The sequence below is a fragment of the Wickerhamomyces anomalus genome (genome assembly GCF_001661255.1).
Source record: "Wickerhamomyces anomalus NRRL Y-366-8 unplaced genomic scaffold WICANscaffold_7, whole genome shotgun sequence".
Classification (NCBI taxonomy): Eukaryota; Fungi; Ascomycota; class Saccharomycetes; order Phaffomycetales; family Wickerhamomycetaceae; genus Hansenula; species Hansenula anomala.
In genome coordinates, this window is record NW_017567116.1 from 21,940 (window position 1) to 38,911 (window position 16,972).

The 16,972-nt window shown below is 36.2% G+C and overlaps 9 protein-coding genes across 9 annotated transcripts; 6 read left to right on the forward strand and 3 right to left on the reverse strand.

The window, feature by feature from the left end:
• The first annotated feature begins 58 nt into the window (after window positions 1–58).
• Window positions 59–1,994, forward strand: WICANDRAFT_58458 (uncharacterized protein). Its single transcript, XM_019182820.1, has one exon. The coding sequence runs from the start codon at window positions 365–367 to the stop codon at window positions 1,889–1,891; it is 1,527 nt and encodes a 508-aa protein (XP_019036149.1). The 5' UTR covers window positions 59–364; the 3' UTR covers window positions 1,892–1,994.
• A 1,177-nt stretch (window positions 1,995–3,171) lies between these two features.
• On the forward strand, window positions 3,172–3,822 carry WICANDRAFT_81182 (uncharacterized protein; the record flags this gene model as incomplete). The annotated part of the gene is made up of 1 exon (XM_019185189.1): window positions 3,172–3,822. The coding sequence occupies one exon, from the start codon at window positions 3,172–3,174 to the stop codon at window positions 3,820–3,822; it is 651 nt and encodes a 216-aa protein (XP_019036150.1).
• Window positions 3,823–4,031: 209 nt separating this feature from the next.
• WICANDRAFT_97263 (uncharacterized protein) lies at window positions 4,032–5,278 on the forward strand. The gene has a single exon (XM_019186580.1). It carries the CDS (start codon window positions 4,387–4,389, stop codon window positions 5,074–5,076), a length of 690 nt encoding a protein of 229 aa, XP_019036151.1. The 5' UTR covers window positions 4,032–4,386; the 3' UTR covers window positions 5,077–5,278.
• Window positions 5,279–5,352: 74 nt separating this feature from the next.
• On the forward strand, window positions 5,353–6,431 carry WICANDRAFT_107313 (uncharacterized protein). The gene has a single exon (XM_019180498.1). It carries the CDS (start codon window positions 5,700–5,702, stop codon window positions 6,363–6,365), a length of 666 nt encoding a protein of 221 aa, XP_019036152.1. The 5' UTR covers window positions 5,353–5,699; the 3' UTR covers window positions 6,366–6,431.
• Window positions 6,432–6,573: 142 nt separating this feature from the next.
• WICANDRAFT_36267 (uncharacterized protein) lies at window positions 6,574–8,223 on the forward strand (the record flags this gene model as incomplete). The annotated part of the gene is made up of 1 exon (XM_019182414.1): window positions 6,574–8,223. The coding sequence occupies one exon, from the start codon at window positions 6,574–6,576 to the stop codon at window positions 8,221–8,223; it is 1,650 nt and encodes a 549-aa protein (XP_019036153.1).
• A 508-nt stretch (window positions 8,224–8,731) lies between these two features.
• Window positions 8,732–10,375, forward strand: WICANDRAFT_81186 (uncharacterized protein; the record flags this gene model as incomplete). The annotated part of the gene is made up of 1 exon (XM_019185190.1): window positions 8,732–10,375. The coding sequence occupies one exon, from the start codon at window positions 8,732–8,734 to the stop codon at window positions 10,373–10,375; it is 1,644 nt and encodes a 547-aa protein (XP_019036154.1).
• Window positions 10,376–10,616: 241 nt separating this feature from the next.
• WICANDRAFT_35866 (aldehyde dehydrogenase family protein) lies at window positions 10,617–12,188 on the reverse strand (the record flags this gene model as incomplete). Its single annotated transcript, XM_019182365.1, has 1 exon — window positions 10,617–12,188. The coding sequence occupies one exon, from the start codon at window positions 12,186–12,188 to the stop codon at window positions 10,617–10,619; it is 1,572 nt and encodes a 523-aa protein (XP_019036155.1).
• A 468-nt stretch (window positions 12,189–12,656) lies between these two features.
• Window positions 12,657–14,508, reverse strand: MUP1 (Mup1p; the record flags this gene model as incomplete). Its single annotated transcript, XM_019182821.1, has 1 exon — window positions 12,657–14,508. The coding sequence occupies one exon, from the start codon at window positions 14,506–14,508 to the stop codon at window positions 12,844–12,846; it is 1,665 nt and encodes a 554-aa protein (XP_019036156.1). The 3' UTR covers window positions 12,657–12,843.
• A 305-nt stretch (window positions 14,509–14,813) lies between these two features.
• Window positions 14,814–16,843, reverse strand: WICANDRAFT_58471 (MFS transporter; the record flags this gene model as incomplete). The annotated part of the gene is made up of 2 exons (XM_019182822.1): window positions 14,814–15,993; window positions 16,063–16,843. 2 exons carry the CDS (start codon window positions 16,841–16,843, stop codon window positions 15,236–15,238), a joined length of 1,539 nt encoding a protein of 512 aa, XP_019036157.1. The 3' UTR covers window positions 14,814–15,235.
• Between the last annotated feature and the right edge of the window lie 129 nt (window positions 16,844–16,972).

A 16,972-nucleotide genomic window follows, 5' to 3' on the forward strand; every position in this document is an offset into this window, starting at 1 on the left:
ACTTGAGCTATTGTTGTCAGCTTGTCAACTGTGGATACTCTTATTCACCGGTTGAAAAGTCCGATTTAGAATAAGAAGCCACTGATCAAAACGCCATAGTAAAGAAACACCAAAAAAAAACGTTTGATACGTTTATAAAAAAAAGTTAACAACATCACAAAGCTTATCTTTGTTGACTGTAGTTTTTCATTCCCAATCCAGATGTATATATCTGTGGTGGCTGAAGATTATTGCAATAAGCTACCTTCGGCTCAACTGTGGTTGAATTATCAGCCTATGATAATAACTGAGTATAAGAAGCTGTTGATCTCTCTTTGATCCCAATGCACTTGCCAATTTTCAACACAATTATCAAGATCTCATCATGTCCAGAGAGGTCAAGACAGAAGTCAGCCATAATCTTGAATCAATCCATGACTCACTCGATCTAGAAGATGCCATTCCCACCACCATTCCTTTCAAAAAATCACTGAAGCTGTTCTTCTCCACCAAGTCTCCAGAGAAGGAACCACGCTCAAAGTTCTTCTTCTGGTCACCTCCAGGCCAAACCAAGTTCGAAAAGAAGCTGGTGTTCAAGCTGGACACCGCCATTCTGAGCTACGTGTGTCTCTCGTACTTCATCCGGTACCTGGACGCCACCAACATTGCCAGCGCATACGTGACTGGGATGAAAGAGGACCTCAGCATCACTGGGGAGCAGTATGTTTGGCTGGGTCAATTGTTTTCCAGTGCCTATTGCTTCTCGGGTTTTTTCGCCACCATCGTCCTCACCAGGGTCAGGTTTTCGCGAATGCTGCCTGTGCTCGAGATCTTTTGGGGCATAATGACTCTGGCCATCTACAAGAGTGAGAACTTCAAGACCGTTGCTGTGCTCAGGTTCTTCCAGGGTCTGGCCGAAGGTGCTGCCTGGCCCTCTATTCATTACATACTGGGGAGCTGGTACACCAAGCGTGAGCTGGGGAAAAGAGTGTCCATCTTCACTGCGAGTGGTATTGCTGGGGTCTTATTGTCTGGGTTGATTCAATCAGGTTTACAAAGAAATTTGAATGGACGTCATGGTTTAGCAGGTTGGAGATGGCTTTTCATTGTGGATGCTTGCTTAACTTTTCCTGTGGCCTTTCTTGGGTTCTTTATATTCCCAGATTCTCCTGAAAATGCAAAAGTGAAATTTTATCTTTCTGAGGAGGAAATTCAATTTGCAAAAAATCGTATCAAAGTCAATGGTAAAGATAGAGTTGATAATTTGGATTTTTCAACTTTTAAGAGAGTGTTTACGGGCTATCAATGGTATTTATTTGTTCTATGCTGGATCTTTTGGGGGTTTGCAGGTCAACTTTCAAATTATATGGGGATTGTCTTGAAGGCTTTGGGCTATAACGTTTACGACAGAAATAATATTCCAAGTGGTATTAGTGGTGTTGGTATTGTTTTGGCTATTGCAACAGGTTTTGCAGTTGATATCATTGGAGCAAGAATCCATGTGGCACTTTCTTTGACCACTATCTGGATTGTTGGACTTGCAATAATAAAAGCCTGGGATGTTCCTCGCGGTGCTTTAATTTTTGGCTATATGTGTCTTGGTGCTTATACAGCTGTCAGTCCAGTTATTGTTGGTTGGTGTAATGAATTATGCAAAGAAGATAACCAACTTAGAGCTGCCACTATAGGTTCCTTAAATTTATTCTCTGGTTTGTTGGGAATTCCGTTCAGTATTGAGCTCTTGAACACAGATTATGCTCCAAAATATACCAGAGCTGTTACAGCTAGTTTGATCCTGGCTGTCATGCTATTTTTCTACTTTTTCCTTGTGCTTGCTTTCGATAGATATCAGGGTAGAAAGAGAGATTACATTAAGTCTACTACTAGCTCTGATGCGAAGTCGGCAGCTTGATGGTAATTAATTGATATGATATTAATATAATTTGAAAACTATTCTACCAGATAATCAAATTATAAATTTGGGTGCTCTAATGACGTACTAGCGCTTAATTTCGATATATATTCGTATAATTATTAATTAAATATAAATATGGCTCGAATATAATTATAATCATACAGCTAGCTGTTATAATATTTTAATTTTTTAATGTTATAAATGTATTTAAAAATTATAGCTCCAAAATATTTATAATCTCCGCATATAATATTATTGAGCAGTACGTCAGCTAAATATTGTAAGTTTATAATGTTTGTAACCGCTAGCTTATATATTTTTTGGCCTGGGTTGATATGGTATAGCTAGCTGCAGTGATAGTTTCCGCAGTACGTCTGGCATTCTAGTCGACGTCAAGAAAAAATTGGTTCAGCTGACCCCTGAGCTGAAATTATGCCACCGAAAATACTGGTTAGATTAAGTCTCAATGACTGGTACGTGTTCATTTTATATGAGCCTGGAATATACACTAGTAGAAAGTTGAAACACCTGAAACAATTTTCACGTATAAGTAAAGAAAATCCACGATTGTACGTCTATGATTCAGTACGCGCATCGAAAACCCTGCAGCTTGAATATCATCTATTTAGCCAGCTCAGCCACATGGGAGGCTAATTAACTTGGATTCATGTAGAATTCTTTTGGCTCAACATCTTGGTTCCACACACCACACCCATAGTAATTAATAATTGTGTAGGCTGTATATTATTAGTGCCTCCGTTTATGCCAAGTTCTGACGGGCATTTATCAAAGATGCCGATATGCATACTCTAACTCCATCTGTGAAATTACTTAAGCACCAACCAGTAAAGCCATTTGAAACTGGTATAGTATTTCCTTTGAGTTCCAGGAACGAAGATTAGGATGAATTGCAACTCATGGTTCTCGTAAGGAGCGTGTACACTAGTGATACACCTAGTTGAGATCAATTGTGTATCATGAGATGATGGTAATTTGGCGATTTTCTATACATATTCAACGAAACATGTACATCGACAAAGGTGTATTCCGCTTACAATCGATGTTGGATGTACTACAGATGCTAGTCAATTTATGTTTTAACTGATAAACATAGGGTATAAATCTTGTTGGCTAGATCTGCTTTCAATAACCATCCAACATTCCCAAACTAGACCCACTTGCTCATTTCAAAGATTATATATAAATGGCAGTTATACTCCAGTTCTTCAAAAAAGAATTATAAAGTCGAAACTTGATACACCAAATTAACAGTTAATATGGTCGCAATCACTAAACTTGCATTCATTTCAGCCAGTTTATACTCTCAATTCATTCTATCTGCCCCGGTCAACCAAACCAGTATTCCAGAAAATGGAAGCAAACTTTCAATTGATGATATTCTTGGAGTTGGATCAATTGATTTAGAGCAATTCTCAGTGAATGAAACTACTGGTTTGGATTATGGTGAAATTCGTCATGATGGTTCTTCATTGCCTAAGAGAGAAGATGCACATGTTTGTTTAGCCAAGAAAAACCTCAAGGATTGTGTCAGTGGTGGTAATGATATTAGATCTGTTGGTGATGGTATTGCTACTGTGATTTCTTCAAGAGATGGTATTTGTGGTAATACAGGTATTCAATCTGTCCCTGGTGTCACCGGTGATATCTATATGAAATATCAATCCACAGGTAAAGGCTGTCATACTACAGCAAAACCAAGAACTATTAGTGGAGCCATTAAAAAATGGATCAGTACTCAAAGTGAAGGTCAAGTTTGCAAAAGTCAATGCATTAAAATTACTCACGGTGGATATTGGACTGGTTATGTTGCTTTTGGTAACAATAAAGATGCTGTTAAGGACGTCAAATGTGACTCAAGCATCGGTCGTGTTTCTCGTTGCTCCAAAGGTGGTGTTAACCAGAACTGATTTATGGTCAAACAGTGTATAAATCTATGTATATGCTATTATCCCACAATGTTGAACTGACTTTGTTGTGTAAAACTTTTCGCGTATTTTTTTTTTTGCAAAACACATTCGCGAATGAAAGGGAAAAAGGTTCGAAGTTTTCGAATCTATTTCTTTTCAAAAAAACACTCACGACACATGGGTTTTACAACTGTGAGGATCTTGGAAATGTTGGATGGTTACCTTTGCTGGGCTAGGAATATCATCCCAAGTTTTATTTTGCGGGCTCGGGTTATAAGCACAGATGAACATGATCTCATACCTGTGACTTGAAGGATCTAGCGAAAAAAATTTTGATCAACCTTTGATTGATTTTCAAAGGATCTCACTTATTTTGATTCGTTTGGGTATGGTAAATGTGCTAACTAGAACAATTGCACATCTTGTTAAAGAAGATCAGGATATAGACGGTATTCATGAATTGAATCACAAGTATAAAGATGCTCACTTTTCACTCAACTCTTCAAAATCCAGATATGCCTTTTATTCCATAAAATCAAACTTTCAAGTCGAGAAAAATTAACAATGGTTCTTTTATCCAAAATCACACTCATTCAATCTATTGCTTCATTGGTTTTAACTGCTCCAGTTTCAAATACCAACACTACTGGAAATGCTTTGGGTAAAAGTAAACTTGGATCATCACCTTTCAGCTTTGGAAGTGTTGATTTAGACAAATTTTCAGCTAATTCTACTGATGCATTCTTCTTTGGAGAAGTTTCACCAGGCTCAAAAGAAGTCAAAAGAGAAGATGTGAAAGCTTGTTACACAGCAGGTGATAGAGCTGATGACTGTATGGTTAGTGTTGCTGCTGTTTTGAACACCGCAGCAAGCTTTGCTGATTTGATTTTTAAAGCTAAAGGAGGTTGTAAAGGTACCAATGGCCATGTTGAAGAAATTGATGCTGATGGACGTCAAGTTTACTTGAAATATGAAGCTGCAGGCGAAAGTTGCAAAACTACTGCACGTCGTTCTACTATTGAAGGGGCTGTTGAAAAATGGATTAACAAACAAAATGATGGTAAAATTTGTCAGTTCCAATGTATTGAGTTGTCTCATGGTGGTCATTGGAGAGGTTATGTTGGTTTTGGTACAAACCAAAATGCGGTCAAGTATACCAAATGTGACTCAAGTACTGGTGGATATGCTTATGCTTGTGAAAAGGGTGGTGTTAATGATCGTTCGAAAAGAAGTGCTATCATTGACTTGATCTAGTTTAATAATATTTAAAATGCAAGTTTGTTCTTGTCGATAATATATTTGTAGCTGGTGAAACCCCCTGTCACCGTTGACAAAGCCAAGACGAGATCTTACAATATTTCGAACGGACATTAGCTAAAAAATGCACGATCTTGATAGAGTTATGATTATATCAAAAACTAACCCTGATAGACCTCAAAACAATTTTTACCCAAATAGAAGCTATTATCGTAAAAAGTGATTTACAAGATGCACATACAGTGTTTGATCCAAAGTTGTGTAGACCTTTTGGGTTGCAACATGGGTGCACATGTTATACTACAAATTGGAATCTATTCATGATTAGAGCTGGGAATAAAAGGGATGCAATAGCTTTTTCTCTTTTAACACAAACAGTACAATTACAATGATTTTCATAAGTGCTTGTGAGGCTATGAGTATATCATTGTACCATCTGATTTCATCAAGCACCATTTTCATCGGAATTTTGTACCTGGTTATTTGATATCGTTTTACTGGAAGCCATATTAAAAATTTCAATGCGAAACCAAGTTATAAAACTATAAATTGAGTCAAAAATCCATTCTAAAGCTTTTGTATATTTAGTTTCCCGAATACTAATTTCCAACAACTCAAAGATGTTCAAGATATTATTCCAACTATTAGCTATTTCAGCAGCTTTCGTTCTTACAGCACCAGTCAACAATTCAACTACTGGGATTTCCAAGCTCAACTCACAGCAATACAATGTTGTTCCATTTGGTCATGTTGACTTGGACGATTATCTTTCAAACTCAACAACTTTTGCTAACCACACCTATTTGAGTGCACCAGGTTCTCAAAATGGTTTAGAACGTCGTGGTAGTGTTCATGCTTGTCAGGGCAGTTTTACCAAAAAGCTATGTATCACTGGGTCAAATGCTGCTAACCTTGTTGGTGCTCTTTGTCATTCAATCAGTGTCGCCTTGGAAATTCAAAGTGGGAATCATAACTGTGCTGATACTGGAGTTCATTCTGTCAGTGACCAGACTCAAGGAACCGTCTATTACAAGTACAAGACCACTGGGAAAGGATGCACTACTACTGCTGAACCAGGGACCATTGAAGGGGCTCTTCACAAGTTCATTAAAGAGAAAAACCAGGACAAGATTTGTGATTTCGTGTGTATCAGGTTGACCCATGGGGGTAACTGGAGTGGGTATGTTGGATTGGGAACTAGCCAGGACGCTGTCAAGTACTCACGCTGTGACCATGAGATTGGCTCGTGGAGTGCCTGTGTTAACGGTGACAAAGGCGACCGTTGAAGCTAAATGTTATAGATTCAAATTCAAATTGTTTATTTGTAGTTCGCGAAGCCGTTTATGTCCGTTCTATTTTCCGAATGATTAAAAGCTTCTTTGTAATCGCTTCAGCTACAAAGCTCGCAGATCTCGAGAACTGGTATAAAGCGATGGATGGATCCCCTGAGAATTATCAATGATTTGTTGAAATGCCTGTCCATTGAGAAAGAGTATGAGTGCTGGTGATTGGAAGCAAATTGCAAAGGCAAAGAAAGAATCTGTTGACAAGTTGATCCCTAAAGAATGGAGGCTACCGGAAGATATAAAATTGACATACAATGAAACTACCCCAGTTAGTGTCATTGGCTTGCACAAGACTTTTGGGATATTGAATGACAAAGAAGTTGAGATTACTGAAGGATACACTGCTAATGAATTGTTGAAGCATATTGCTGATAAAAAATTCACCTCATTAGAAGTTGCAACTGCTTTTTGTAAAAGGGCAGCCATTTCAACCCAATTGACAAATTGCTGTACCGAGTTATTGTTTCAAGAAACTTTAGCTAGGGCTAAATGGCTTGATGATTATCTTGAAGAGAACGGGAATACTATTGGTCCCTTACATGGTTTACCAATCTCAATCAAGGATGCGTTAAATATTAAAGGGTTTGACTCCACTGCTGGTTATGTTTCATTTATTGGCAACAGGAAGGATATCAACGAGGATGCTGCTATCGTTAAATTGCTTTTCGAGCTTGGTGCTATCGTCCATGTAAAGACAAACATCCCAACAACAATGATGTCTGCTGATTCTGAAAATAACATTTTTGGAAGAACTTTGAATCCATTGAATTTGACTTTGACAGCTGGTGGAAGTTCTGGGGGTGAAGCAAGTTTGATTAAACAAAGAGGTTCATTGATTGGTATTGGAACTGATATTGGTGGCTCCCTTCGTATTCCAGCTGTATGTTGTGGTGTCTATGGGTTTAGACCAAGTAATTTTAGATATCCACAAGAAGGCCAAGTTGAAAAGGAAAGAATAAATTATTCCACTCCGGTAGTTGCTGTTACTGGTCCAATGGCCTTTGATCTGGAAAGTTTGAATCAAATGATGAAATTGGTTTTGAGTAATCCCAATGCTCCCAAATATGACCCAACTTTCCTGGATTTACCTTGGAATAATAATCTAGTATTACCTCAAAAGATAAGAGTTGGTGTTGTGTTAGAGTGTGATTCTGTTCCTTTACAACCACCAATGAAAAGAATCATTAAGGAAGCGGTGAAAAAGCTTGCTGATTCTTCATCGTTTGAAATTGTCTACTTGCAAGATTTTCCTTCTTTTGAATATTGTTGGGGTTTATTATATGGTTACATGACGTCTGATCCAAAGAAAGAAATTATGACAAACTTGACAAAATCCGGTGAGGAAATTATTAAATCATTACTTTTATTATTTGAAGGTAATAAATCTTTCAAGACACCAATTACTTTTGAAGATTTCTATGAACTGGGTGAGTCAAGAAGTCAAGTTAAAAAACATTGGTTGAGACTTATCAATGATGAGAACTTGGATATTATTTTGTCGCCAGGTAGTTCACATACTGCCCCAAAACATGATACTTATGGTAACTCTCCATACACTGGGATGTGGAATCTGGTTGATTTCCCATCGCTTATTATCCCATTTGGTAAAGCCGATGCAAGTATTGATTTGGACGATAAGTCGATCAAATACTGCTACGGAACGCTACAGAATTATGATAAAGATGTACATGAGGGAAGTCCAGGTCATATTCAGCTGTGCTACAAGACATTGAAAGACGAAAATGTATTGAGAATTGGTGAAATTGCTGACAGAGTATTGAATGAGCCCAGGGGCTAGAACAATCTAAGAATTCAACAACTTTTGGAAGCATCTAATCGCAAATTGCTATACTCCTCATTGCAAACTTCAATTTCATTCGTTATCAGTAATATATATGCCACTACTCTACAATTAAACACAGCTAACAAGTTTATTGTCAAGAGCCTTACCGCGAATTGAAATTCGCGAAGTCCTTGTATTTCCGCGGATGTGATCTTTTCAAAAACTAAACCCGAATTACAACTTCCTACAAATTACAAACAATTGTACCATTGTAAGAGGATGCTGATGTTTGTATTACCTATGCTACACATCTTTCATATTTATTTCTCCGTTGAGGAGAGTTCCCCCTTCCCCGTCTTATCTGTTTTTTTGACTCTGGTACAAGTGCTTTGAATCTGTTGAGCTTTTATCGGCTAACATTTAGGTCAGGACCAATTAACCAAAAGCTATAAATGGAGAAGACAATCCCTTGATTATAAGATATCGTGCTTCTTCCAGTAAATCAAAAAAGATACTTACAAATATGAGTACTGGTGATTGGAAGCAAATTGCAAAGGCAAAGAAAGAATCTGTTGACAAGCTGATCCCTAAAGAATGGAGGCTACCAGATGATATAAAGTCAAAATACAATGAAACTACCCCAGTTAGCGTCATTGGCTTGCATAAAACATTTGGGATATTAAATGACAAAGAAGTTGAGATTACTGAAGCATACACTGCTAATGAATTGTTGAAGCATATTGCTGATAAAAAATTCACCTCATTAGAAGTTGCAACTGCTTTTTGTAAAAGGGCAGCCATTTCAACCCAATTGACAAATTGCTGTACCGAGTTATTGTTTCAAGAGGCTTTAGCTAGGGCTAAATGGCTTGATGAATATCTTGAAGAGAATGGGAAAACTGTTGGCCCCTTACATGGCTTACCAATCTCTGTTAAAGATGCAATGAACATTAAAGGTTTTGATTCCACTATTGGGTATGTTTCATTTATTGGGAATAAAAAGGATATCAAAGAAGATGCAGCTCTTGTCAAGATCCTCTTGGAATTAGGTGCTGTCATCCATGTTAAGACAAACATCCCAACAACAATGATGTCTGCTGATTCTGAAAATAACATTTTTGGAAGAACTTTGAATCCATTGAATTTGACTTTGACAGCTGGTGGAAGTTCTGGGGGTGAAGCAAGTTTGATTAAACAAAGAGGTTCATTGGTTGGTATTGGTACAGATATTGGAGGCTCTGCTCGTATTCCTTCTTTATGCTGTGGTGTTTATGGGTTCAGAACAAGTAATTTCAGATATCCTCAAGAGGGAAAAGTTTTGAAGAGCAGAAACAACTACTCAAGTCCAGTTTCCGCTATTGTTGGTCCAATGGCTTATGATTTTGAAAACTTGAATCAAATGATGGATTTAGTTTTGAATTACCCAAAGGCTTCAAAATATGACCCAGACCTTATTGCTATCCCTTGGAATAATAATCTTTCATTACCTAAAAAGATTAGAGTCGGTGTTATCTTGGAGTGTGGTTCTGTCCCATTAAATCCACCAATGGAAAGAATCATCAGAGATGCAGTTGATAAACTTTCTAAATCACCTTTAATTGAAATCGTTAACTTGACTGATTTCCCTTCTTTCCAATATGGTTGGGAGTTGTTGCATGGATATTTTACATCTGATCCAAAGAGTGAAATCATAACAAATCTAACTAAATCTGGTGAAAAAATGATAAAATCTTTAATTTTTTTAGTTGAGGCTAATAATTCTTTTAAAACTCCTAAAGCATTTGAGGATTTTTATGAATTGGGTGAAGCAAGATATCAAGTTAAAAGACATTGGCTGAAGATAATCAATGATATGAGTTTAGATATCATATTATGTCCAGGTGCTTCACATACTGCTCCAAAGCATGATACGTTTGGTAATTGCCCTTACACAGGTATGTGGAATCTTGTTGATTTTCCTTCACTTATTATTCCTTTTGGTAAAGTGGATAAAGATATTGATTTGGATGATCCATCAATTAAATATTGTGAAGGAACTCTACAAACTTATGATAAAGATGTACATCATGGAAGTCCAGGCCACATTCAACTAGTCTATAGAACATTACAAGATGAGAATGTTTTGAAAGTTGGTGAGATCATTGACAGGGTTTTGAATAAATCATGAGAAATCTTCAACTAGTTTGTCTTTATCAGTATCTAGTTTATAACCTTTTATGTTATCTTTTTATTCCTAAATATTATTCAAAAATTGATATGATCAGTCGTGTAAAATACTCCTCGATGGATATTGGCGCCATTCTACATCTTTGTAATTTTATTCATAACATAAATAATTCATTTTCGTATTCTTAATTTGAATATTTAAACCAGTTAAAGATCCATCAAAGCTGTTTTCATTAAAATTATTAATCCAATTTGATTCTAACAGCTTTAACTTGGGTATAGTTATCCAAAGCTTCAGTACCCAATTCTCTACCAATACCAGATTGTTTGAAACCACCAAATGGAACTTGATGATGGAAATCATTGTAAGTATTAATCCAGATGGTACCAGCTTCAATTCTGTTTGAAACATCAATAGCAGTGTTCAAGTTGGTAGTATGAATACCAGCAGCTAAACCATATGAAGAATTGTTAGCCTTTTCAACAATTTCATCAACAGTTGAGAATTTAGTGATTGTAACAACAGGACCGAAAATTTCTTCTTTAACAATTCTAAAAGATTCTTCAACGTCAGCGAAAACTGTTGGTTTAACAAAGAAACCTTTAGTGCCTAATCTTTCACCACCAGTGATAACTCTAGCACCTTCTTCTTTACCTAATTTAACATATTGTAAAATTTTGTCAATTTGATTTTGGGAAGTTTGAGCACCTTGGAAAGTATCTTCTTGGAATGGATCACCAACTTTAACAGCTTCAGCAGCAGTCTTGAATTCGTTCAATAATTCTTCATAGATACCTTCTTGGACATATAATCTTGAACCTGCGCAACAAACTTCACCAGAGTTGTAGTAAATACCTAAAATGATGTTTTGAACAGTTTTGGAGACATCAGCATCGTTGAAAACAATGTTTGGTGATTTACCACCCAATTCCAAAGTGACTTTTTTCAAGTTAGAATCAGCAGCAGCTTTCAAAATATGACGACCAGTAGCAGTAGAACCGGTAAATGCAACTTTTTTAATTTTATCATGAGTAGCAATGGCTTCACCAACAATCTTACCAAAACCAGAAACAATGTTTAAAACACCAGCTGGGATACCAGCTTGTTCAACATATTGAGAGACATAAAGAGCAGATAAAGGAGTAGATTCAGCAGATTTCAAGACAATGGTGTTACCAGTAGCTAAGGCAGGACCAACTTTCCATGACCACATTAATAATGGGAAATTCCATGGGATGATTTGACCAACAACACCAATTGGTTCTCTTCTAGTGTAAGAGAAATGACCATCACCAGAGTTAATAGTACGACCATCAACTTTATCGGCCCAACCAGCACAAGATCTTAGATAATTGACAGCAAGAGCGACATCACCACGAGCAGATGAGATGGCTTTACCATTATCCAAAGATTCAATAGAAGCAATGGTTTCAGCATCTTGTTCAATCAAATCAGCCAATTTGTTGATAGCATTACCTCTAACTAAAGGATCAACACGAGACCAAACACCAGATTTAAAGGCCTTTTCAGCAACTTCAACGGCGTGGTTAACATCATCTTCGCGACCTTCATAGATATGAGTAATTTCATCTTCAGTAGCTGGGTTTATAACTTCAAAAGTTTTCCCTTGTCTTGAAGGGACAAACTTGTTGTCAATAAATAACCCAGTTGGTTGGTTATAAGACTTCCCATTTGGCAAGTTGACATTGACAGAAAGAGGAAGTTTTGAAGAGTAGAATCTAGTGAAAAGGATGGAAGCCTGAGCGGCAGAGGCTTTAGAAGCCAATCTTTTTGTAGTTGTTGAGGTGATCATCCTGGCTTGAATAATTTTAGGGATTGAGCACAAAGGAGAAAACATTCGAGGATGGGAGATGGGTTTATATAGAGGCTCTGGCGACCCCACAATTGGCCAACAAATTGCAATTCCCACGAGATGGCCATACTAAAACAGGTGCTAAACTCCTTTCCACCTTTCCTGAATGTCATCGTTCAAGTGTCGCTTACTCCACTTCCATAAGAAATATGTGCCACTTGGAAAAAGGCTCAAGGATAAGAATATCATGATCAATTAAGCTATATCATGGTCGCGAATTAAGCATTATAGTACCATTGGAGTATCAGAGATTAAAGATTAAAGACGTAATTGGTTTCTAATCAAGTGCCTTTAGCCAATTGAGCCATCCATACCTTATACCACACATGGCTGAACCCATTCCTTTAGCCTACGCTTGCCCCATTCACAGATCAATAACGCAGCGAACACTCCCCGGACTCCCTCTGTTCCAATCTGCGGCAATCGGACTCCCTTGTTGTAGAAAGATTATGTAATGTCAATGAGTATCACGTGAATCGTGCTAAGATCACGTGAACAGACACAACAAGCCCTATTACTACAACTATTCTAAAACAAAATCAACAAATTCAATATTCTAATATACATCTATGCAAATACGAGTCATTAACAATCATTAATTCACACTATTGGTGTCCTTGGCCTTAAGAACTGAAGACCCATGACTTTCTCCTTCATCAAGCTCAACAGTTTGATGTTCAGCTTGAACTTCACGAACATATGATTGATATTCATCAATTGGGATTTTTTTAATCTCTTTTCTCCAGAATCCATCCTCCGCCACAATTTCTTCAATGTATAATTTATAACCGAAAGCTTTTGGTAAAATCTTGGCCCAGAAAATCCAATAAACAAATCCAATAAAGAAAATACCCCATGTAGTAACACAATGAACATAATATGGTAAATCTTTATAAACTGATTGATCACCAGTTGGTGGAACATATGGTGCAACAATTAAATATAATGAACTTAATCCGAAAAAGATAGTAACTGGAACTGATGCTTTTAATGGAGGTTCCCATTTCAATTCACCTTTATGGGCTTTATAATTAACCCATAATAAACCAACTGCAACCAAGAAATTTATAACATTTAATGGATAAGAAATCAAATTCATAATGAAATTATAAGCATCACCTGGTGGAGGAGCTAAAATTGTAATAATACAAACAATCCAATGTTGCATTAAACCAACAAGTGGTGAATTAAAAGGTCTTGAACTTGCAAAAAATTTTGGAAATGGTAAAATACCTTCACGACCCAATTGAGTAATGATACGACCTTGAGAGAAAATAACACTCATAACATTACCTAATGCACTTAGAGCAACAAAGACTGATGAAGCTTTTTTAGCATTATCACCAAATGCAATTTGGAAGAAATCAGCAGCTAAAATAGTTGATGAAGTTTTCAACAATTCTTTTGGAACAATAGCAAAATATGCAATATTAACAAATAAATAAATAATGGCCACAATGATTAAAGCTGATGGTGCAGCAAATTTTAATGTTTTAACAGGATTTCTAACTTCACCTAAAGCATAATTAACATTTGAATAACCAATAAATGACCAAATAACATTATATAATGCATTAACAACACCATAAGCACTTGCATCCTTGGTACCTTCAAATGAATTATGGAAATTATCAGTTTTTTTCCAACCACCAAGGGCAACCCAACCTGTAACGGTAATAAATAAAATAACACCAATTTTGAAAACACCTAAAACATTTTGAATATAAGCACCCACTTTAATATTTGTTGAATGGACAATAAATGCAAAAGTAATAGCTGCAACACCAATACCACGTTCACCCCATCTTGTTGGTTCTTTACCAGCTGCAGTTAAAATATATTGACCAAAGATAATTGAGTTACCAGCTGCCCAACCTAATAAAAATGCATAAGCAGCATACATTGCAGTAATTAAGAATTTTGGTTTTGAATAGACAAATTCCAAATAATTCTTCTCACCACCATTTCTTGGGATTGCAGATCCAAATTCCATATAAACATATAACCCAGCTAAAGCAATAATAGCACCAATAACCCACATGATTAAAGCTAAACCAACTGAACCACCACATAAATTATAAATAGTTGCAGGAGTTGCAAAGATACCAGTACCAATCATACGATTACAGACTAACCCAATTGCTGTAATGTAACCGATATCTTTGTAACCTTTATCCAAAGGCTTAGCATAAGCTTCATCAGTGGAATTCAAATCTGAAGCATTTGGTTCCACTATATCAATTGTATCTAATTTACCCATTGTTAGTTGATTGGAATGAATGAATGAATGAGTGGTAAAGAGAAAGAAATCAGAGAAGTTTTTATACGAGTTTAAATGGAAAATATTTTAATGATGTTCAAATAGCCACAGTTTTGTTCATTATAACGACTCATCGAAACTTTGTGCAAGATGAAAAATTTTCGAGATGTTGATATTGGCTATTGCCGTTTCTTTTTCTCTAACGGCATCTAGGGCACCATGCATCTGTCAAGGGTCTGTAGGCATTTGAAGAGGTATTCTTATGGTGGTTATGGAAGTGTATGTTCTTGTGTTTGTGTTTGGCTGTTTAAAAGATGATAACCTCCACAAATGATGAATCCATTATCTTTATATCTGCGTTGTACTGAGTGTGCTTGGTTTGTACTGCTCATTCGTTGAAATTGTGTCAAGTTTATTGCCACTCAGCGACACGGAAAAAAGAAATTTCTGTGGTGATTAGGTAAGGATTAGATAATAGTCACGTGAATAATAAATTACGTAATATATTATGTAATATTCATAAGTAATATTGGTTGTATACTTAAAGCCACAATTATCAAACCATCTTTTTACATACAGACATGTATTGTCTACTTCGATCTCCGTACATACGCACGGACAGTGGTGGCACCTTATCATAGGATCATCAGGAGCCATAATGGTGATGTATCCCCAGTTCATTCGAGTCATCTACAATCATGAATCATTCTAGAAACCTTCAATTAAATCAAACATCAACCTCTTTCTTTTCCTCATAATCATCTGGTCTATCCTCATTCACAGGGATAAAGCCACAACCAACATTGATAGCTATACAGCACACCCCAATGATCCAAAAACTTCTCATATAATCACTAACTCCTGAAGAATTAATGTTATATCTAAACACCAACGAGAATAAAATACCACCTAAATTACCCATGGCCCCAGTTGTACCAGCAACTATACCTGTGTGTTTCTTATTAATATGTGGAACTAATGAAAAATTGGCCCCATTACCAGCTTCCATGAAGATACACATCACCCCTAATGCTCCAATTAATCCATGAATTGATAACTTTGAAGCTGGAACTAATCCAATCCATAAAAGGAAAATCCCCTCCATTAATCCACAGAATAGTAACCAGAATTTTTTAACTCTGGTGCTTTTATATCTAGCATATAATAAATCACTAATATAACCACCTAATGGTCTTGTTACAACATTTAATAATCCCAACATTGAACCCCATGATCCTGCATAGCTTTCACTCCATAAATGATTGGATCTTTGAACATATAAAGCACTTAAAACTGATTCAACTGCTAATTCACCACCAAATGTTGTAATATATGGTAATGCTGTCAACATTGTTCTATAATGGAAAGTAATTTTCAAAAATTCTTTAAAAGATGGATCTTCAATAATTTCATCCAAATTAACAACTTCACCAACTCTTGTTTGAACAACATCCAATGATTTATTTGTATTATCTGAAGATTCTCCTAATTTATCATCCACAATAACATCATCAATTTTATCTTGATGATGACTATGATGTTCACGGATACGACTCATTTGATTTGAAAGTGCAGGATGATTTGAAGAAATTGAAACAATATCGACTTTTCTAACATCAACACCAATATTCAAGACATCACTTCTCTTATTCCATGAGCCTTCTGGACAATCATCACCAAGGAAAAAAATTGCAATAGCAACAACCATTAGAATGATTAAAGGACCAATTAAAAATGAATAAGTCCAACGTTCATGAATTGAATAGCCTCTTCTCTCTAAATCATTAACTAAAGCTGGCATTATAAAAAAGGCAACACCAGCACCAGCGTTACCCCATCCCCCAGCTAAGGCATTAGCTCTACCAACAATTTTTTTATCAAAAAATGCAGTAGTCCACATTTGACATGGAATAAAACTACCACCTAATAAACCAATGAAAAACCTAATTGCATGTAGACCTGCAACATTTTTAACTAAAGGAATTAAAGCAGTTGGAACTGAACCGACAACCAAGACAATACACATTGTATAACGTGGACCAATCTTATCTACCACTGGGCCTAATAACACCCTTGCAATCAATGTAGCTGATAACCCACTAATATTATTATTTGCAATATCAATTGAGGTTAAATGTAAATCTTTTTTAACACTATGAGCTAATAATGGAGGGAAAGCAAACCATGATAAAAAAGATACAAAGAATCCTAACCAAGCGAAATTAAAATTTCTACCATAAATATTGAATGGATTTAAAATTGGAATTGATAGTGCCTTATTGTTTTTTGGATTAACTTGAGGTGCTTGGAAAAGCTCTTTAATTAATCTCGACATGATTTATAATCTTGTAGTATATTATACTGTACTTCCATCCTTACAATTCCACAATCTTTCTCAAAAGACAATCTTCCTTCTTTATATGTTAATCATACAATACCTCTTGACTTCATCAACTGAGAAAAA

Coding starts and splice junctions, on each gene's coding strand:
- WICANDRAFT_58458 (XM_019182820.1), top strand. CDS start 365: ATGTCCAGAGAGGTCAAGACAGAAGTCAGCCATAATCTTGAATCAATC.
- WICANDRAFT_97263 (XM_019186580.1), top strand. CDS start 4,387: ATGGTTCTTTTATCCAAAATCACACTCATTCAATCTATTGCTTCATTG.
- WICANDRAFT_107313 (XM_019180498.1), top strand. CDS start 5,700: ATGTTCAAGATATTATTCCAACTATTAGCTATTTCAGCAGCTTTCGTT.